The sequence below is a fragment of the Anomaloglossus baeobatrachus genome, chromosome 5 (genome assembly GCF_048569485.1).
Source record: "Anomaloglossus baeobatrachus isolate aAnoBae1 chromosome 5, aAnoBae1.hap1, whole genome shotgun sequence".
Taxonomy (NCBI): Eukaryota; Metazoa; Chordata; class Amphibia; order Anura; family Aromobatidae; genus Anomaloglossus; species Anomaloglossus baeobatrachus.
This window is the reverse complement of record NC_134357.1, coordinates 124,758,132-124,781,190: the sequence shown is the minus strand read 5'-3', so window position 1 is coordinate 124,781,190 and position 23,059 is coordinate 124,758,132. Positions and strand designations below refer to the sequence as shown.

General features: G+C 43.9%; 1 protein-coding gene across 2 annotated transcripts in view; it reads right to left on the bottom strand.

The window, feature by feature from the left end:
- Nucleotides 1–23,059, bottom strand: part of LOC142310960 (neurotrypsin-like) — a 121,840-nt gene that overhangs the window by 19,545 nt on the left and 79,236 nt on the right. For both annotated transcript variants that reach the window (XM_075348844.1, XM_075348845.1), the window contains exons 8-11: nucleotides 21,580–21,721; nucleotides 14,380–14,582; nucleotides 12,154–12,295; nucleotides 9,278–9,477 (exon numbers count right to left, since the gene is read on the bottom strand). In XM_075348844.1, the coding sequence (XP_075204959.1) occupies nucleotides 9,278–9,477; nucleotides 12,154–12,295; nucleotides 14,380–14,582; nucleotides 21,580–21,721 (687 nt within the window). The remainder of the gene's footprint in view (nucleotides 1–9,277; nucleotides 9,478–12,153; nucleotides 12,296–14,379; nucleotides 14,583–21,579; nucleotides 21,722–23,059) is intronic.

Here is a 23,059-nt window from a genome sequence, read left to right as displayed (position 1 = left end):
TGGGGAAAGAGACAGACGGGGAAAGAGACAGACGGGGAAAGAGACAGACGGGGAAAGAGACAGACGGGGAAAGAGACAGACGGGGAAAGAGACAGACGGGGAAAGAGACAGACAAAGACAGACGGGGAAAGATGGGCAAAGAGACAGAAGGGGAAAGAGACAGACCGACAGACACAGAGAGAGAGAGGGACAAACACAGAGATAGAGACAGACACAGAGATAGAGACAGACAGAAACAGAGATAGAGACAGATAGACACAGAGACACAAAGATAGAGAGAGACAGAGGGACTGATACAGAGACAGACAAAGATAGACACAGACAGACACAGAAACAGACAAGGAAAGAGACAGACAGAGACAGACAGACAGAGACTGGGAGAGAGACAGAGACAGTTACTATCCCGGGCAACGCCGGTTACTACAGCTAGTTTATTATAATGCTGGAGGCAGGTAACACAATCCACCAGTGGTAATATGTGATAAGCACATCTCATCGCTTCTCCCTCTCTGTACAGGGACCTCTGCATATGTCACAGAGCAACTCTTCCATAGGAATCTCTGGGGCAGATTTACTAACTATATAAAATTTTCAGTCTATGACAGTAAGGGCTTGTTCACAGGATGCATCATTGCCATGTGTTTTCCACATGTTTTCCAAGGGTTAAAAAAAACACAGCGTTTTACAGTGAAAACAAAGTGAATCAGATTCCTTAAGTCTAATGCATGTACTGAAATTATTTTCTTGCGGAATTGAACCTTCAAAACTTTTTTCCAGTTTGCAGAATGTCAGTTCTTTCAGCGTTTCTGCAGTGTTTTATCACCTATTATCATGAATTGTGGAAGAAACGCAGATCAGGTATCCACGTAAAATAAAGTAAAAAATGAAGGGATTTAACAGTGTTTTTCCTTTCCAAATTCTTAGTGCAAAAGAATCTGCTTCAAATACTCAATATGTGCAAATTCCTTAAAAGTGGCTCATATTTAATATACACTAAACAAAGATATAAACGTAACACTTTTGTTTTTGCTCCTGTTTTTCATGAGCTGAACTCAAAGATCTAAGACTTTTTTCTATGTTCACCAAAGGGTTTTTTTCTCTCAAATATTGTTCATAAATTTGTCTAAATCTGTGTTAGTGAGCACTTCTCCTTTGCCAAGATAATCCATCCACCTCACAGGTTAGGCATAACAAGATGCTTATTAGACAGCATGGTTATTGCACAGGTGTGCCTTAGGCTGGCCACAATAAAAGGCCACTTTAAAATGTGCAGTTTTATCACAGCACAATACCACAGAGGTCAAACGTTTTGAGGGAGCATGCAATTGACATGCCGACTGCAGGAATGTCCACCAGAGATGTTGCCCATGAATTGAATGTTCATTTTTCTACCATAAGCCATCTCCAAATCGCTGCCCGTGTCGCACAACATCGCCCAGACCTGTCACACATATTTACCTGCCTAGCGATGTCGCTGTGACTGGCGAACCGCCTTTCTAAGGGGGCGGTTCGTTCAGCGTCACAGCAGCGTCACTGAACCGCCGCCCAATAGAAGCAGAGGGGCGGAGATGAGCGGGACACAACATCCCGCCCACCTCCTTCCTTCCGCATTGTGGCCAGGAGCCAGGTAAGGAGAGCTTCCTGCTCGTTCCTGCGGTGTCACGCGCAGCGATGTGTGCTGCCGCAGGAACGAGGAACAACTTCGTTACTGCTGCAGTAACGATATTTGAGAATGGACCCCCATGTCACCGATGAGCGATTTTGCACGTTTTTGCGATGATGCAAAATCGCTTATAGGTGTCACACGCAACGGCATCGCCAATGCGGCCGGATGTGTGTCACAAATTCCGTGACCCCAACGACTTCGCATTAGCGATGTCGTAGCGTGTAAAGCCCGCTTAACGCAGGACCTCCATATCCAGCATCTCCACCGTCAATGTCATCTGAGACCAGCCACCCGCTGCAATAATTGCTTTGTACAACTAAAGAATTTCTGCACAAACTGTCATAAACTGTCTCAGGGAAGCTGATCTGCATACTAGTCGTTCTCATCGGGTCATCATAACCGGCACGAGTGGGCATATGCTCACATTCTATGGAGTCTGTCACGATGGAGAGGTGTTCTCTTCATGGATGAATCCCAGTTTTCACTGAACAGAGCAGATGACAGACTACATGTATGGCATTGTATGGGTGAGTGGTTTGCTGATGACGATGTTTGAATTTAGTGGTTCATTGTGGTGACAGTGGGATTATGGTATGGGCTGGCATATGTTTTGGACACAAACACAGTTGCATTGTACTGATGGTATTTTGAATGCACAGTGATACCATGACGAGATCCTGAGGCCCATTATTGTGCCATTCATACACAACAATCACCTCATCTTGCTGCATAATACATGGCCCCATGTTGCAAGGATCTGTACATAATTCCTGGTGGCAGAAAACATCCCAGTTTTTGTATGCCCAGCATACTCACCGGATATGTCACCCATTGAGCATGTATGGAATGCTCAATGGGTGACATATGGGCGTCATGACAGCGTGTTCCTTTCCTGCCAATATCCAGCAACTTCGCACAGCCATTGAAGAGGAGTGGACCAACATTCCAAAGGCAACAACCTGACCAACTCTATGCAAAGGAGATGTGTAGCACTGCATGAGGAAAATGGAAGTCACACCAGATACTGAATAGGTTTATGAGCCTCAGGACCACCCCAACACTGTAAAACTGTACTTGTTAGGCTAGTTTCACACTTTCGTTGAACGGAATCCGTTGCATTGCGTTGTGTGACGGATGCAACGGATGCGTTGCATATAGTGGCACAACGGATGCAACGGATCGTACAAAACAACAGAATCCGTTATAGTTTTTTTTTCTTGACTTTACACATCTGGGCATGCACAGTTGTGTAAAGACGGATGCGTTAACGGAATCCATCAAATGACGGATTCTAACGGAATCCATCACCATTGGCATCCATTATAAAAACAACGGACGCCAACAGAATCCGTCGCTCTGCTTCATTTTAACGCACAAAAAAAGTTACATGCTGCGTTCCTTCTGCCCGGCGGAAGCAACGCAGCGCTGGCCAGCGGAAGCAACGCAGGTCCATCCGTCGCAATCCGTCGTCCATACAAGTCTATGGGAAGCAGCGGAATCCATTAACGGATTCCGCTGTTTTCCAAAACGGCGGATTGTGACCGAAGGAAAAAAACGCAAGTGTGAAACTAGCCTTAGAGTGTTTTTTTTGCTGTGGCCAGTCTAGGGCACACCTGTGCAATATTCATGCTGTCTAATCAGCATCTTGATATGCCACACCTGTGAGATAGATGGATTATCACAGCAAAAGAGAAAGGCTCACTAACACAGATTTAGGCAAATTTTTTAACAATATTTGAGAGAAAAAGACCTTTTGTGTACATAGAAAAAGTTTCAGATCTTTGAGTTCAGCTCATGAAAAATGGGAACAAAAACAAAAGTGTTGAGGCTATATTTTTGTTCTGTGTATTTGGTACATCTTTAGTTTACACCACCTATTGGTTGGCTCACTTTGCATCAATAATATGCATAATCAATTTTAGCACAATTTTGCTGCACAATATTCTAATCCACACCATGTTACTTTCTGATAAGCCACACTACTTTTCCATTCTAGAACATATCCTCTTGCCGAGCAGCTAGAAATAAATATATCTAAAAGCATAACTGTGGTCCTAGGCATGTCTAAAATTTTTGAGCACAAATTCTTCCGTATTTTTGCATTTCTTTATTATATAATAATAATAATAATAATAATAATAATAATATCATTTATATAGCACCAACATATTCCACAGCACTTTACAATTGAGTGTGGAAATCTACAGACAATGAAAAAAAAAAACAACAAAGTACCGGATAGTTCAACAGTTACAGAAATGAGTGTCCTGCTCGCAAACTTAAAATCTTTAAGGAAATAGGGGGGATACAACAGGTAAAACATACTTGTCATGTATGATCTTTCCATCATTATAATAAATAGATTTTTCATATAGAGCTGCATGATACGGTCATCAGCCAGGATCTGTCTAAGTGCAGTTATCGTGTGCTATTATGTGCATGTATGATGTGGACAGAGAGGAACAAAAGGGAATAGATTATGATTAACATTTATAAGGAGGGAACAAGGGGAGATTTAGGCTAGTTAATGGAGGTGATAGGCATGTCTAAAGAGATGTGTTTTTGAAACACATTTAAAACATGGGGGCTTGTTAGTCAGATCACTTGGGGTAGTGCATTCCAGAAAACTGGTGCAGCATGAGGGAAGTCTTGGAGATGGAGGTGTGAGGTTTGTATTATGGAGGATGCGAGTCTTAGATTTTTTTCTCTTTTTTTTATCCCCCAATTGGACCCATACAGTAATATTGCCTTACCATTGCCTCCATGTCGTTATTCTGGCCACATCCTGTAATAATGTCTCTCATGCTGCCCCTCATCCTGTTATAATTATAATGTTCACCATCCTATAATAATGTTCAAAAATCCTGTAATGATGTCTTTTCTCCTGTTCACTATAATAATCTCCTATATCCTGTAAAGATGTCCCCCATCCTGAAATAACGTCCCCCTTCCTGGCTCTGTCATGTAATAATGTCCCCCATCATAATGTTGTCCTCCTGATGTTCTTCACATACACAAAAATACACACTCAAAAAAAGCTTCTTCTTGCCTGTCATCTTTCTCCTCCACAGCCGGGGCAGCACATGGCATTAATGTCATGCACCGCGATGGGTTCTCTGACGTCAGCCTCTGGCTCTATGCCCAGCAAGTAACCAAGTAAATGCCATTGTTAGCAGCACTTAAATGGCACAATTGCCTGGCTCAATTATTCCATAGCCCCCCCCTTTCACATTGTAACACAATGGATTGCCTTGGAAATCAGTGACCTACTGGATGAACTTCATTAGAGATCTGTCATTTTACTATAAGCTACAATTGTGTAGCATTGAGGTATATAAATCTACTAGTGATCAAACATTTGCAGTTTCGAGTTCTCTAGGGGTTCTAAAAAATAAAGCAAACATTCATTAAAAAAATAAAATAAAAATATAATAATTGAGTTTTTCAAAACAAAAATTAATAAAAATCAACATATTGGTACTGCCATGTCAGTAGAAGTACGATCTATGAAAATATTACATTATTTAAATATTATATGTCTTTTAAAAAAAAAATAAAAAATGGCAGAATTGCTGTTTTTCATTCTCCAGACTTCCCACAAAAAAATTCAATACAAGCAATCAAAATATCATATTTGCTCCAAAATGGCATCAACAGAAATGACAGCTCCCCAGGCAGAAAACCTGGAACACAAGTCCATCGACAGAAAAAATTGAAAAGTGATGGGTTTATGAAAATGGATATAACAAACAAACATTTGTATTACCAAGTTTTTTACTTTTTTAACCAATTAAAAATCACAAAAACTGTAGTGACCTGTAGAAACATGTTACTGGGTCACTTTTATGACATATAAACAAAAAGACCCATGACGGATTTTTCACACATTCAACACTACAACTCATCCTAAAAACAAACCCTCATACGGCTATATAGATTGTAAGCTTGCAAGCAGGGCCCTCACTTCTATAATTATTTAACTATGTGCTACTTTGTATTGTCTTTATTGTCTGTACAAGCCCCCGCTTAAAGGAAACCTGTCAGGTGTAATATGCACCCAGAACCACGAGAAGTTTTGGGTGCATATTGCTAATCCCAGTCATGGACCTGTCGAAGCATAATTAGACGTGAAATGGCCGTCGTCCTGGAGGGGGTCTACACCTAGCTCCTCTCCTGCTTTTTATCCTGCACCATTTCTTAAATAAAGAAGATCTTCATTCATTTATACTTTGGAGAGTGCCGTCTGATCTCTTTTTTGGACTTCATTGCTAATCCCTGCCTAACTATCCCTGTATCTAGATAAAGAGAAATACTTTTTCTAAAGATCTTGTACCATATGCTAATGAGGTCAGGGACTCGTCGCAAGGACATTAGGTCCTGTGCTCGTTCCACCCTCTTAGCATGTTGACATGCCTACAGGAACATACTAACATGCCATTCAATGCAGCACCACCAGCGGTGACGCGCGTACCTGTGTCCGCTGTCACCACAGATTTGAATGCCCAGCACTTCCGTTCATGTGCAGTATGAAGCCGGGTGTACGTGTCCCGGCTTCACAGAGATCTAGTGTTTATGACCGAAAGGGTCGGGACTTCTGATCAGCGGACACAATTACATGCGCCCCCTGTAGGTGTGCTACCATGCTAAGAGGGTGAAATGAGCGCAGGAACTAACAGCCTTGGGACTTGTCCCCTCGCTCATTAGCATATTATAAAGAATCTGTAGAAATACTTTTTCTAAAGATCCCTTTATCTATGCTACTAGATACAGGCACTGTTAGGCAGGGATCAGCAATATACACTCAGAACTGCTTGTGGGTCTGGGTACATATTTCACCTGACAGGTTCCTCTTAATTGTAAAGTGATGCTGAATGTATTTGTGCTTTACAAATAAAAATATTATTATTTTATGTTGATAAAAAAATACAAAATGATGGTTCTTGGAAAAAAAAAAAAGAGGTGTACATTTTTTTTCCTAGGAGGGAAGAGATAATGTTATCCAAGATACCTTTTGACACAAGGCTGCACATCTAACCTTGAGGTAGTTTTAATCCCCACACAGATGCATTGAGGTTTTATCCTAGGTCTAGTGTTCAGGGTGACGTTCTGAATACAAGTACCTATGGGCCAGTGCTGAGGTTTGGAAGGGCATGGAGGTTTGCACCTTTTTGACCATATTGGTCTTCAAGCCAACATCATAATATCTCCACTGGTTGTTCACCATGTAGGAATAGCATTTCTTGCTATGGCATTTTTAGGCCCGGTTCATAGTAGCAAAATATCTTGCAATAAGTGTATGGCTAAGATACTATTCTTATTCAAAGGGGCTGTCCAAAGTGGTTCTGTGCTACAAGTCTGGGATGATTTAGTGAATCCTGCTTTGAGCAGGGGGTTGGTCTAGATGACCCAGGAGGTCCATTCCAACTCTAAGGGGTACTTTGCACACTACGACATCGCAAGCCGATGGTAGCGATGCCGAGTGCAATAGTCCCCGCCCCGTCGCAGCTGCGATATCTTGTGATAGCTGCCGTAGCGAAAATTTTCGCTATGGCAGCTTCACATGCACTTACCTGCCCCGCGACGTCGCTCTGGCCGGCGAACCGCCTCCTGCCTAAGGGGGAGGGTCGTGCGGCATCACAGCGACGGCCAATAGAAGCAGGGGGGGCGGAGATGAGAAGACGTAAACATCCCGCCCACTTCCTTCCTTCCTTCCTCATTGCAGCCGGGACGCAGGTAAGGCGATGTTCCTCGCTCCTGCGGCTTCACACACAGCGATGTGTGCTGCCGCAGGAACAAGGAACAACATCGTAACATCGGTCCTTCCGAAATTATGGAAATGACCGACGCTACACCGATCATACGATTTCAACGCTTTTATGCTCATTAATCGTAATAAAAACGATTCACATACTACGATGTCGACAGCGACGCCGGACGTGCGTCACTTTCGATTTGACCCCACAGACATCGCACCTGCGATGTCGTAGTGTGCAAAGTACCCCTAAGGCTATGTGCCCATCGGACTCTGTACCCGCGGATATTTCCCACAGCAGCTCCCCGGAATCCGCAGCTTCACATAGTTGCGGGATTCCAGCGAAATAGCTGCGGTAAACCTGCAGACATTCATGCGACTTACCTGCGGAAGTCCCGGCCTCAATCTCCATACTGGAGGGCTGGGATTTCCGCAGGTATTTACGCAGGAATAATTGACATGCAGTTATGTGCGGCTGCGGGACATCCGCAGCATATTCCACAGCTGCACATACCGCAGCATGGAGACAGACACTCCGCAATATTTAAAAAAAGAGATAAAACCGCAATATTTTCTGCGGCAAAATCCGCGGGTACAGAGTCCCATGGGCACATAGAGAACGCAGAACTGTGCATATTAAGTTACAAAATGTCCAATCCTCTGGTCCAAGTCATATAATATTGATATTTCCTAAATAGTGTTATTCCTCACGTACACACATAACTTATTTTGGAAAGTTTCCTGAAATTACAGGTATGTATCAGTCATCAAGAGTTGAACATGGCATCAAATCTACATGTATGTAACAGTCAAACTCCATAGAAGTTAATAACACCTAACTTAACCTGAGCTGTACAATACATAATGCTTTATAGCTTTAGGCTTTTTGAGTTCTAAAATTTGCAAGGGATTTATTAAAGAGAATACAGACAATGTTGCATCATATTACTAGTCTTTCACCAGTTATACAGTATATTTACACCTTAATCATTTGCTACATAAGAGCTGATGTAGATATCCGTTCAACACAGTCCAAGCACAGACTGCAATGCACGGACTGGCCATAGGTCTCCTGACCCAAGCATGAAAGCTTCATTTATTTCTATGAGGCTGTCAGGAGACCCACAGCCAATTCCGTGCATTGCAGTCAGTGCTCGGACCGTGTTTCACAGACATCTGCATGAGACCTAAGTGATGAAATTGTCACTCTGTCAGGTGTGAACCCACTGTGCCAGGACAGGGGTTTCCATGAAGGGGCGTGACTAAGTGCCTACCACATCTTTGCCGGAGCCTCTGATGGTGAGGATGCCCTGGACTGTCGATAAAGACCAGGTACCACTCTAGGGCAGTGCCCCATACTGCAGCAGCTGACCAGAGGGTCAGGGATGCAGGTACGGGTGGACAGACAGGACGAAGTAGAAGCAGCAAGCAGGAATCGGTATTGGAGACTGGCAAGACGGAGTCGGAGTAATCAGCGGGAACTGATACTGACAAGACATCTGAATAAGCTAGCGGGACAGAGCACACTGGGAACCTAATTACTCAGGCACCTCCCTGCTAAGGAAGGTGCATTTAATACACAGAGACTCCCAGTCATAGGCTAGAGACACTTTAAGGTTCGCGTGTTGTACCTTTAGGAGGCCAGGAGCGAGCACACGTGCCCTAAAGATCCTGCTAGGAGACCTGGTGATGTCCACAGGCACTGGGAAAGACAAAGCACCCTGGACAGGCAGGCAAGAGGAACAGAGCAGACACCGATGGCCAGCTGTGGCAGTGAGCATGTTGGTGTCCTTGCCATGAAGAGGTAGCAGAGCAGTGCAGGGATTCTGGTGTTACAGAAATACAATATATTCCGGTACCTGTGAGGCCACTTATTTTCTTCTCTAAATAGTCACATATAACTCCAGCATCTTCACTGTGCCAGCAGTTGTGTATGCCACTGTCCTGCTTCTTGCATTCTTCGAGTTTGTGCTCAGTTCCATTGCACTCTACATTATCCAAGTGAATTGGCCCTTGTCCTTCACCAAAATAAGCCATTGTTCTTGCCTTTGCTGGACCCCTATATAAAAAAATTAGGCAATGTATTTAATTTGTATAATTTTCAGACTGGGATAAGCTGTGTTATTTATGTTGTACATTATGTTACTAGACACTACATGCTATTTGACATCCATTAATGTAAAGCAATGTAGTAACAACATCACATGTTATACCACTTTTCAGAAATAGGCCGGTGTCCTACTTGCGATTGCCTCGCGTGTATCTCACGCGAGTTTTGCGGTGCATCACCAGTCACGGACTCACACGCTGCTCACAGGAGCGGGTCGGCTGCATAGAGGTGCATGCAACTGTGACGCCCTGGGCAAGCCAGGGGTCACAGGTCATTGCACCACCACACCCTACACCCCAGTTAGGAACACCAAGGCTACCAAAATCCTTGTTGCCTTCCTCCAGGGGCTGATGTTCACACCAGGGGGTGGGCCAGGCGGTTGGCTCCGCCCACCGAGGAGTTCACAGCCCTGGAGGCAGGAGGAACCAGGCAGTCAGCTCAGGGGGAGCTTGAGTGAGGAGCTAAGTGAAGGAGTAAATAGTGGAGTTCAAGTTTAGGAAAGTGAAGTAAAGTAGAAGTGAAGTTGTAGTACAGCTAAAGAAAGAAGCTGAAGTGAGAGTAGTAAAGCCTGAAGTTGGTCCGGCTGTGTGCCAGGACAGTGTCAGCAAGGTCAGCAGACGGGGGTGATAGTCCGCAGGGGTGACTGCTCGGAGGTTGCTGGAAGGACCGCGCGGACGGGTAGTGGCCCGGCGGTCTGGAGCAGTATACGAAGAACAGTCAGCACCAGGGCAGGGGCCTTTCGGATCCCGGCAAGGCTAGGAGTCGCCATAATTTGCCAAATCTGTCAGTGAAGGGGACGTCTGTCTCCAAACAACCAAGTCCCGATTGAAGGCAACAGTCCAACCGTAACAGAGAGACACCGCCACCGCCAGGGCACCAGTTTCTCAGGGCCAGCGCCTGCGGGCAAGAGAAGTGGGGCTCCTCCGGCTTATATCCAGGCCGGGGAGTGGGGTAACCGGTGGGAATCCATCGCTACCAACAACCGTATCTAGGTGCAAGGAAAAGGGACATCACCGTCACCTACTGGGGAAAGCAAGTGCAGCCGTCCGTGGGAACCGTCTTTCCAGCCGTGTGTTTTACCGAAAACTGTGTCAACGTCTCAGGCTGAGTGAGTACCACAGTGCCGCAGGGCACAGCGCTGCCCCCGCGTCCCTGCACCCCACCGAGCCCTGCATCTCCCACCTCATCACTGGGCCCCGGGATCACCAACCCCTACCCACGGAGGGGCAACACAACAACTGGCTGCTCCATACCATCCTTCCCGGGATCCCCATACAGAGCAGCGGTGGTGTCAACCAAATCACCACAACCGTGGGTGGCGTCACGGACAATAAACAATCCCCACACCCAAAAACCCCCTTTCACTCACAGGCGAGGAGCGCCGCTAGAGTCCCCGGGATCCGGCCCATCGCTCGAGCCACCGAGCAGCGGCAGGCTGCAGCAGCCGCGGCGGCCGGACCCGAGCAGCAGTGGGAGAGCACGGCGTCCCCTCCTCCGCCCGCGACACAACCAACCCGCTCCTGTGAGCAGAGTGTGGGTCCGTGACCGATGATGCACCGCAAAACTCGCGCATGATACACGCAAGGCAATCGCAAGTGGGACACCGGCCTTAATATCATATATAGCTAACTTTTCAACTATAATTTTCCATCCTTGCCTAGAACAGCTCCAGTGATATCTGCATTTGTCACCAGTACAAACACCTTGCGAAACATTTTGATCAGACTGTATGAAGCCCACTGCAATGTCACAGCGAACCTCTGAGTGGGTCCCTAATCTCTGCCTTAAAGGTGCGGCATTTGTCACCAGTTACCATCACATTTAGGACACACACACAAGTGTATAACATGGCAGAGTTATCCAATTTGGCATGAGAAAATAATCGCAGGATGCTCTAAGTAGCTCCAATATTCGGATCATGCGCACCCATACAAATCTATGGATGCATGTGAAACATCAGTCTGTCCTCAGATGTCATGCAGTTCAGTTATGGCAGACACAGGTGACGCGCCCACGGGGCGGGGGTTACTCGATATCAGTCTGCGATATTTATCCTGGGACACCGCGATGGCCTTGCCCGGTTCCGTGACCCCAGGTGTCCATAAAAGGCTGGGGATGGGGATGATGGGGGAGCTGTTCGTGACACCACCTGTGCTGTGAGGCCAATATCAGCCGCCACTGTGGGTGTAGTAGACTATAGTGTTGTAATGTTGGGGGTGCAAAACTGAGGACACCAGTAATAACTGGACAACACAGGGCTGTAGTTTCCTTTACCTTTACTAGTCAGTTCTTGTTACAGGCCCGGCATGAACCAAAAAGGGCACAAAAAACAGTGTTATGGCTTAGATTTAGCTAGGTCAGTGTTAGAAATGGTGTTGCAAACATGCAATTGTGCTGTAATTATCAGAACTATTAAAATTGTCTCTCTAGTAAATGAGACAAACTCTAGCGCAGCGCCACCTATTGGAAGTAGCGATTCTAAAAGTCAAATGTGGATTTTTAACAATCCTTTGCATATGACTTAGAATATATGCCAGATCAGCATCCCAATTTGCAGAACTATTAAAAAAGAAAGAAAAACAAAACAGAAAAAAGATACATAAAACATAAGAAGGAAGCATTGACCTGTGTCCTAGCTGACGACAAACAACAACAGCGTCATTGTCAGTCCATCCATCATCACACACGCTGCCCCACTGTCCGTTTAGGAATACTTCCACTCGGCCTTCTTTAGTGCTTTCCCCATCCATCAGCCGAACAAAGGGCCCTGAAAATGTCATCAGATATAAATTATTTTAAGGCTTATGCATAAGAATGTATTTGTGTTGTACTATTAACCTGATAGAGATTTATACCATATCTCTATGTGCCTACAATTGTATATGCACACTGAGCATATACCTTCCAGGTGTACTCAGTAGAGTTGAGCGAATATCTAACTATTCGTACTCGCTATACTCATAACGAATACTGTCCAATACTCGCGTATACATTCCGAATAGCGTGTGCAATGCAAGTCAATGGGGAATACTCGCAATGTAACGAGTAACCCGAATTCCTCACTATTCGCTACTTACACGAAATGTACGGCATTCGGGTTACTCTGTACATTGAGAGTTTTTCCCCATTGACTTGCATTGCACATGCTGTTCGGAATGAATACGCGAGTATTGGACAGTATTTGTTATGAGTATAGCGAGTACGAATAGTTAGATCCTCGCTCAACTCTAGTACTCAGCACCCTTCATCTTGATTAAGTGTGCTGAGTACACCTGAAACGCATTGAAACCGCTATTCATGCGTACACTGTTTGCTTTATGATGCACCATACGTGAACTGTAATAAATAAAAATTCGTATATCAGAGCCAGACTTGTGGGGTCTTACTGGGTCTCCTGCCATAGCATTTCATGTCATGTCGACGGATAGTTTTCACTCACACTGATGCACCCCGTGCTTAAATTTTTTGGGAAATTGATTGGGGCTGCTTATCCACCATTTGTTTGAACTATCCTGTGTTGACAGCTTTCATCAATTTTTTGGGGACAGAGGAACATCAAGATCTCTGGAGATTTACTTATAACCTTGCAATTGTTGATATTTTTGATCATTTTTGGTTCCCAAGTTCAGACAGTTCTCTTCTCCTCTTTCTGTTCTCCATGCTTATAGTGTCTCACACAGACACACAATGCAAAACTTGAGTCAACTCTTCCCCTTTTTATCTAGTTATAGGTGTGGTTTTCATATTGCCCACACCTGTTAAGGGTGCTTTACACGCTGCAATATCGCTAAGGAGAGATCGTCGAGGTCACGGTGGTTGTGACACGAGATCGCAGTGTGTGACTCCTCTGAGCGACCGTAAGCGATTCGAAAAGAGGGAAAAATCTGTGGTCATGGAGAGGTCGTCCTAAAACAAAAAATCGTTTTCTGCTCAGTAGCGATGTGGTTCGTCGCTTCTGCGGCAGCACACATTGCTGTGTGTGACACAGCAGGAACGACAACCATCACCTTACCTCCGTCCACCGGAAAAGGAGGAAGGAAGAAGGTGGGCGGCATGTTCCGGCCGCTCATCTCCTCCCCTCCTTTTCTATTGGGCGGCGGTTCAGTGACGCTGCTGTGACGTCGCTATGACGCTGAACGAACCGCCCCCTTAGAAAGGAGGCGGTTCGCCGGTCACAGCGATGTCGCAGTGCAGGTATGTGCGTGTGATGCTTCCGTAGCGATAATGTTCGCTACGGCAGCGATCACCACATATCGGCCGTACGACGGGGGCGGGTGCTATCGCGCTCGACATCGCAAGCAATTCCTAGCGATGTCGCAGCGTGTAAAGCACCCTTTACTTGCCACAGGTGAGTTTGAACGAGCATCGCATGATGGAAACAAAGTTGTTTACCCACAAGTTTGGAAAGGTCCCAACAATTTTGGTTGGTCCATTTTTGTGTTTTGTGTGAAATTATGCCCGATTTGCCTTTTTTCTCTGTTTTTTTTTGTGTTGTTCTAATACTCACAAAGGAAATAAACATATGTATGACAGATAATTAAAATAATTTTCTTGGAGAAATTCTTCATTTGCTGGAACAATTTCAAGGGTGCCAACACTTTTGGCCATAACAGTATATAAATATAATTTGTCCATCGATTCTACAGTATACAACATTAGTAATATTATTATAAATAATGAAATAGTGAACTTTAATACTAATAATCAATAATCCACCAAAAGTCTAAAAGTAAAGAGACTGGAAACAATTAGGATCCTCTAATAAAATATGGACTCCAGGGCAATATATGTTTGATAAGTAATAAACTCTATATTGTGCAGCTGGTTGACTCAGAAGAACAAGGGTATTACCAGACGGTGGTTCAGCTATGTCATTGCTGTCATTTGAGCACCGGATTCCCACATCTTCAGAATGAGAGCAGTCATGCTGACCCCAGCTACTATGTGAACATTCCACTAGAGAGCGCTCCGTGCCTGTGCAGGACACATCATCCAGAAATATCAACCCGCCTCCAGGTCCAAACTCTGCTTTTGATGCCAAACTAGAGGGACCACTAGAATAAAAAAAAGACAGATGAAACACTAAAGTAAAAAGGAAGCCATCCATTTTTTATGGCAAATATGCTAAAAGTTTTTTTTAGCCCCCATTTTCCCAGCAGTGGACAAGCAGTGTCCTTTTCGCTATCATTGCACTCATACAGTTCAGCACATATTTTTTTTTATTATAAAGAAAAGTACAGTAGACATCCAATTCCTACACAGTGGATCAACATACACTTTTTTTGCATTATGGCCATTGGCACACATATATTATTATATGGCTATAGAGTGGCATATATTAGAGGTACATGTTAGCTGTTGGACGAATGATCGCTTAGTCGAAAGCCATCTTCCCTAAATTTCCAGTACAAAGGAACATTTGTCAGCAACTTATCTCCCCACAAAACAAAAAGACTGGGCTTTAAAGGGAACCTGTCACCGGATGTTCATAACACTTACCTAACGGTCAGTGCGGAGCAGACGGGTCGCATGGGAGTCTCCGTTCTCCAGGTCCCGCACCTCCTCTTTCGGCCATCTTTGTCCTTCTTCTGAAGCTAATGTGGATGACGCATTCTACGTCATCTACACTAGCCAACAGTGAGGTCCTGCGCAGGAGCACTATGATCTGCCCTGCTCAGGACGGAGACGGAGTTCTGCTCAGAACGGAGATGCCCATCTGACCCATCTGCTCCGCACCGACCGTTAGGTAAGTAAGTATTATGAACATCTGGTGACAGGTTCCCTTTAAATATAATTTTTTTTTCAGCAGGAGATCATCATTATAGGACTAGTAAACCTGCTGCCGTGTAGTTCTCTATATGCAAAAGCCCTCTATAATAACCCTGACCCCACTGCTGATCAGCAGCTTTCTGCCTATGCACAGTGTACACAAAGTCGTTAATCAGCGATGTGGGTGGGGTTATAAATAGTTAAGCATTCAGAGAACTGATAGATCTGCAGCAGATAAGATTGTGATTTTATCAAAACTGCAGCAAGCAGCCCAGTAAAGGCCCCGTCACACTAAGCAACATCGCTAGCAACATCGCTGCTAACGAACAACTTTTGTGATGTTGCTAGCGATGTTGCTGTGTGTGACATCCAGCAACAACCTGGCCCCTGCTGTGAGGTCGCCGGTTGTTGCTGAATGTCCTGGGCCATTTTTTAGTTGTTGCTGTCCTGCTGTGAAGCACAGATCGCTGTGTGTGACAACGAGACAGCAACAACTAAATGTGCAGGCAGCAGGAGCTGGCTTCTGCGGAGGCTGGTAACCAATGTAAACATCGGGTAACCAAGAAGCCCTGTCCTTGGTTACCCGATATTTACCTTTGTTACCAGCCTCCGCCGCTCTCACTGTCAGTGCCGGCTCCTGCTCTCTGCACATGTAGCTGCAGGACACATCGGGTTAATTAACCCGATGTGTGCTGTAGCTAGGAGAGCAGGGAGCCAGCGCTAAGCATTGTGCGCTGCTCCCTGCTCTCTGCACGTGTAGCTCCGTGCGCTGGTAACCAAGGTAAATATCGGGTTGGTTACCCGATATTTACCTTAGTTACCAAGCGCAGCATCTTCCACAAGGCGCTGGGGGCTGGTCACTGGTTGCTGGTGACAGCTCACCAGCAACTCGTGTAGCGACGCTCCAGCGATCCCTGCCAGGTCAGGTTGCTGGTGGGATCGCTGGAGCGTCGCAGTGTGACATCTCACCAGCAACCTCCTAGCAACTTACCAGCGATCCCTATCGTTGTTGGGATCGCTGGTAAGTTGCTTAGTGTGACTGGACCTTTAGTGACACACCGCTGAAATCAAAGTGTTTACCTTACATTATGCTGCTCACAGATGAAGGTACAACAACCTGGTAAGGCCGGGTACACATATCCGTTTTTTCCCGGTTTGAGGGATGCGGCGTACGCCAGTACAGTATGATACAGTACAGTGGCAGCGACGCAACTTCCGGGTCACATGCTCTAGTCACATGTCAGCATGTGACCGGCGCTTGCTGCGCTGCCAGTGTATTGTATACAATGTACTGGCGTGCGCCGCATCCGTCAAACCGGCGAAAAGCCGGATATGTGTACCCGGCCTAACAGATCTCTCTTAATAATACTGTTCTACCCACCAGTGCTGCAATGCTAACTGGCTTGAGACATACATCACCCCTGCCCCTACAGTGCCTTGCAAAAGTATTCGGCCTTTTCACACATTTCAGGCTTCAAACATAAAGATAAAAATTTTTAATTTTATGGTGAAGAATCAACAACAAGTGGGACACAATTGTGAAGTTGAACGAAATTTATTGCTCATTTTAAACTTTTGTAAAAAATAATAAACTGAAAAGTGGGGCGTGCAATATTATCCGGCCCCTTTACTTTCAGTGCAGCAAACTCACTCCAGAAGTTCATTGAGGATCTCTGAATGATCCAATGTTGTCCTAAATGACTGATGATGATAAATATAAGCCACCTGTGTGTAATCAAGTCTCCATATAAATGCACCTGCTCTGTGGTAGTCTCAATATTCTGTTTAAAGCACAGAGAGCATCATGAAGACCAAGGAACACAACAGGCAGGTCCGTAATACTGTTGTGGAGAAGTTTAAAGCTGGATTTGGTTGAAAAAAGATTTCCAAAACTTTAAACATCCGAAGAAGCACTGTGCAAGTGATCGTATTGAAATGGAAGGAGTATAAACTTTTATAAAAAATAATAAACTGAAAATTGGGGCATGCAATATTATATGGCCCCTTTAAGTTAATTCTTTGTAGCGCCAGCCACCTTTTGCTGCGATTACAGCTGCAAGTCGCTTGGGGCATGTCTCTATCAGTTTTGCACATCGAGAAACTGAAATTCTCGCCCATTCTTCCTTTGCAAACAGCTGAAGCTGAGTGAGGTTGGATAAAGAGCATTTGTGAACAGCAGTTTTCAGCTCTTTCCACAGATTCTAGATTGGATTCAGGTCTGGACTGTGACTTGGCCATTCTAACACCTGGATATGTTTATTTGTGAACCATTCCATTATAGATTTTGCTTTATTTTTGGGATCATTGTCTTGTTGGAAGACAAATATCCATCCCAGTCTCATGTCTTTTGCAGACTCCAACAGGTTTTCTTCAAGAATGGTCCTGTATTTGGCTCCATCCATCTTCCCATCAATTTGAACCATCTTCCCTATCCCTGCTGAAAAACAGCAGGCCCAAACCATGATGCTGCCACCACCATGTTTGACAGTGGGGATAGTGTGTTCAGGGTGATGAGCTGTTGCTTTTACGCCAAACATATCATTTGGCATTGTGCCCAAATAGTTCGATTTTGGTTTCATCTGACCAGAGCACCTTCTTCCACATGTTTGGTGTGTCTCCCAGGTGGCTTGTGGCAAACTTTAAACAAAACTTTTTATAGATATCTTTGAGAAATGGCTTTCTTCTTGCTACTGTTCCATAAATGCCAGATTTGTGCATTGTACGACTGATTGTTGTCCTATGGACAGACTCTCCCACCTCAGCTGTAGATCTTTGCAATTCATTCAGAGTGATCATGGGCCTCTTGGCTGCATCTCTGATCAGTCTTCTCCTTGTTTGAGATGAAAGTTTGGATGGACGGCCGGTTCTTGGTAGATTTGCAGTGGTACGATACTCCTTACATTTCAATATGATCGCTTGCACGGTGCTCCTTGGGATGTTTAAAGTTGTGGAAATCTTTTTGTAACCAAATCCAGCTTTAAACTTCTCCACAACAGTATCACGGACCTACCTGTTGTGTTCCTTGGTCTTCATGATGCTCTCTGTGCTTTAAACAGAACACTGAGGCTATCACAGAGCAGGTGCATTTATACGGAGACTAGATTACACACAGGTGGCTTATATTTATCATCACCATTCATTTAGGACCACATTGGATCATTCAGAGATCCTCAATGAACTTCTGGAGTGAGTTTGCTGCACTGAAAGTAAAGGGGCCGAATATATTGCATGGCCCCAATTTTCAGTTTATTATTTTTTACAAAAGTTAAAAATTCAAGGGGGCCAAATACTTTCGCAATGCACTGTATCTACTTGGGTAGTATCTGCATCAAAAGCCAGAACAAAATCTATAAAAAATATTTTCTTTTGCTGCAGATCTGTTGAAGATTTTCCTTGGATTTATGGTGAAATCTGCAGCAAAAAAAAAGTGTAAATCAGTTTGTCATGGAGACAGAATCAACTGTGCTTTCATAATTTTGTAGCCAAAATGACTACCACAATGAATATAAGCACATACACGTCGGTCACTTTTCAATAGAGGTTTCATAGGGCCAAAGTAGATGAAGTTACAGCGGGTGAAATAAGTCATGAACTTGTTACCTTTTTTCAAAGTATTTCTAAAGCTGCTATCAACATGAATTTTTCACTAGATATCGGTAACTACCCATCCAATTGACAAAAGCAAAGCAATCAAACCATAGATGACCATAAATTTAGTAATGTGTAATATTGCTAAATGACACAAGAAAAAAGTATTGAACATATGAAGAAAGAGAGATGGAAAAAGCCATGGAAAGTCATGATAGCAGCTGAGATCTATCAGTAATTAGAAAGCAATCCTGACACTTAGTGAAAAATAATATCAACTGGTTCAACTGATAAAATTAATAAGATCCAAACAAGAAACATCTCATGCTGGATAAAACCAGTGAGCTGTCTCCATTTCTGAACTACTGAAGACTCCAGTGAGCACTGTTGGAGCCATAATTCAGAAGTAGAAAGAATATAATTTCACTATAAACCGACCACAACCTGGTGCTTACTGCAAGATTTCAGACAGAGGAGTGAAAAGAATTATCAGAAGAGTTGTTCAAGGACCACCTCTGGAGAGCTACAGAAAGACCTGGATTAAGCAAGTACATTTGTTTCAAAGAAAACAATAAGTAGTGCACTCAACCTCCATGGCCTGTATGAACGCTCACCATACAAGACTCCATTGCTGAATAAAAAGCATATTCAAGTGCATTTAAAGTTTACTCAGCAATATTTAGACAAGCTTGTGAAATACTGGGAGAATATAGTCTGGTCAGATGAGACCAAAACTGAACTCTTTAGAAGCCATAATACACACATCATGGTGTGGGGTTGTTTTTAAGCATACGGCACTGGCAAACGTCATATGGTTGAAGAAATGATGAGTGGACAAATGTAACGAAACATTCTTGAAAGAAATCTGCTGCCATCTACCAGGATGAGGAAGGTGAAACGTGGGAGGACATTTCATCAAGACAATAATCCCAAACATACAGCCAAGAAAACTCTCAATTGCTTTGAGACAAAGAGAATAAAGCTTCTAGAATGGCCGAGCCGATCATCTGATCTGAATCCAATAGAACATTTATGGAAGTAACTAAAGCTCAGAGTTCACAGAAGGATCCCAAGGAAGCTTCAGGATTTGAAGAGTGTTGTGTGGGAGAATGGACTTAAATCACACCTGAGCAATGAATGCGACTAGTTTCTCCATATACAGTTAGGTCCAGAAATATTTGGACAGTGACACAATTTTCGCGAGTTGAGCTCTGCATGCCACCACATTGGATTTGAAATGATATCTCTACAACAGAATTCAAGTGCAGATTGTAACGTTTAATTTGAAGGTTTGAACAAAAATATCTGATAGAAATTGTAGGAATTGTACACATTTCTTTACAAACACTCCACATTTTAGGAGGTCAATAGTAATTGGACAAATAAACCAAACCCAAACAAAATATTTTTATTTTCAATATTTTGTTGCAAATCCTTTGGAGGCAATCACTGCCTTAAGTCTGGAACCCATGGACATCACCAAACGCTGGGTTTCCTCTTTCTTAATGCTTTGCCAGAAGACAATAGAAGTTGGTGTTTGATGCCGCGCCAAAGGATCACTAGTTCAGATAGTCAGACCAATGTCACTTTATTTTCATCCAGGTCTACGCGTTTCAGGAGCACCTGCTCCCTTCCTCAGGACCGTCAGTATACAAATAACATCAAATCTCAGAGACTGTTGACTTAGAGACAGATACACCGACTTCACTGAGAGTGTTCTGGACTTCAGTTGATGTTGTGAACGGGTTCTTCTTCACCAAAGAAAGTATGCGGCGATCATCCACCACTGTTGTCATCCGTGGACGCCCAGGCCTTTTTGAGTTCCCAAGCTCACCAGTCAATTGCTTTTTTCTCAGAATGTACTCGACTGTTTATTTTGCTACTCCAAGCATGTCTGCTATCTCTCTGATGGATTTTTTCTTTTTTTTCAGCCTTAGGATGTTCTGCTTCCCTTCAATTGAGAGTTCCTTAGACCGCATGTTGTCTGGTCACAGCAACAGCTTCCAAATGCAAAACCACACACCTGTAATCAACCCCAGACCTTTTAACTACTTCATTTATTACAGGTTAACGAGGGAGACGCCTTCAGAGTTAATTGCAGCCCTTAGAGTCCCTTGTCCAATTACTTTTGGTCCCTTGAAAAAGAGGAGGCTATGCATTACAGAGCTATGATTCCTAAACCCTTTCTCCGATTTGGAAGTGAAAACTCTCATATTGCAGCTGGGAGTGTGCACTTTCAGCCCATATTATATATATATATAATTGTATTTCTGAACATGTTTTTGTAAACAGCTAAAATAACAAAACTTGTGTCACTGTCCAAATATTTCTGGGCCTAACTGTAGGAGGCGTCTTGAAGCTGTTATCACCAGCAAAGGCTTTTGTACAAAGTAATAACTAAATTTCACTAAGGGTGTTCACTACTTTTTCCCTGTGTCATTTCTCATTATTACACAACTTAATTTATGAACATCTATGGTTTGATTTGTTTGCCTTCGTTGATTGGATGGGTTGTTACCGACATCTTGTGAAAAATTCATGTCAATAGCACTTATAGAATTATATTTACTTAGAAAATTTGTGACACGTTGAATACTTATTTCACCAGCTATAAGTCTCTAACTGGTCCTTATCAATACAGACAATTGTGAGGTTGGCAACCACTGCTCATTGTCTTGCTTGCTTTATAAATACCTGAAGCCTAAATGTCGGCAAACCACCTGTGCATTACGTTCAGTCCAGCCATCATCGCATACAGTTCCCCAATCTCCATTATAATATATTTCCACTCGTCCTTCCCCAATATTTTGACCTCCAGATAATCTCACAGCTCCATCTGTAAAAGGCATAAAATATTCTTTAAGTATTTCTTCTCTAATTGGGCTATAATCAGCAGTGGGCACTGCAGGGATCTGTACTATTAGCAGTGGGGACCTCAGGGAACTGTACTGGGAGCAGTGACGGTCACACGGATCTGTACTGGGAGCATTGGGGAACACAAGGATCTGTACTGGGGGCAGTGGGGACCCCAGGGATCTGTACTGTGAGCAGTGATGGCCACAATGCTCTGTACTGCATAAAAACAAAAAAGTGAGCCGGAGTATGAGATGGTATACATGGAGCTTGTGAGCTCATCTTCACACTGGCCATGAGACAAAGAGAAACCAAGGAAAAAAAATTGTGAAAATATACCCTGCTGTAACTAAATAAAAGCATAGTGCATATAAACATAATGTACTTAGTAAACACTTTTTTTGATAAAAAAAAAGCATAAGCCATCCCACCGACGTCAAGGTGTACCCAGTTGGGATAATATCTACACTCTCTAATATTAAAACCTTACCATGGGTCTAAAATAGTCCTCAATGTGACTAAGGGCTGAGAGTGACCGGGTCCCAACAGGACACACAGTCAGGGGATGCACAGAATGAAATGCCCAGCTCACCAAGAGGGAGGGCCACACCCTATTTGTACAGAATACAAAAAAACTACATAAAAACAAAAAAGTGAGCCAGAGTATGAGATGGTACACATGGAGCTTGTGAGCTCATGTTCACACTGGCCATAAGACAAAAAGAAAGCAAGGGAAAAATTGTGAAAATATACCCTGCAGTAAATAAAGGCATAGTGCATATAAACATATGGTACTTCGTAAACACTGTTTTTGATCAAAATAAGCATAAAGCCATCCCACCAACGACAAGGTGTACCCAGTTGGGATAGTACCTACATCTCTAATATTAAAACCTGTTGAGACCCGGTCACTCTCAGCCCTTAGTCACATTGAGGCCTATTTTAGACCCATAATAAGTTTTTAATATTAGAGAAGTAGGTGGATATTGCACGGGAGGGCAGAGTGTGCAATACCCTGTAACGACCTGATAGTCCAGGGGCGGCTTTTCCAATATTACAAGGGATGGAGTCCTTTCTGATATTCAACATGGGATGGAGCCTCCCCAATATCAAATGGGATGGAGGTCTCTAATATTACAAGGGATAAAGCCCTCTCCTATATTACTGGGGATGGAGGCCTCCCCGATATTACAAGGGTTGGAGGCCTCTCCAATATTACAAGGGATGGAAACTTCTCCGATATTACAAGGGATGGAGGCTTCTCCGATATTACAAGGGATGGAGGCCTCTGCTATATTACAGGGGATGGAGGTCTCTCCGA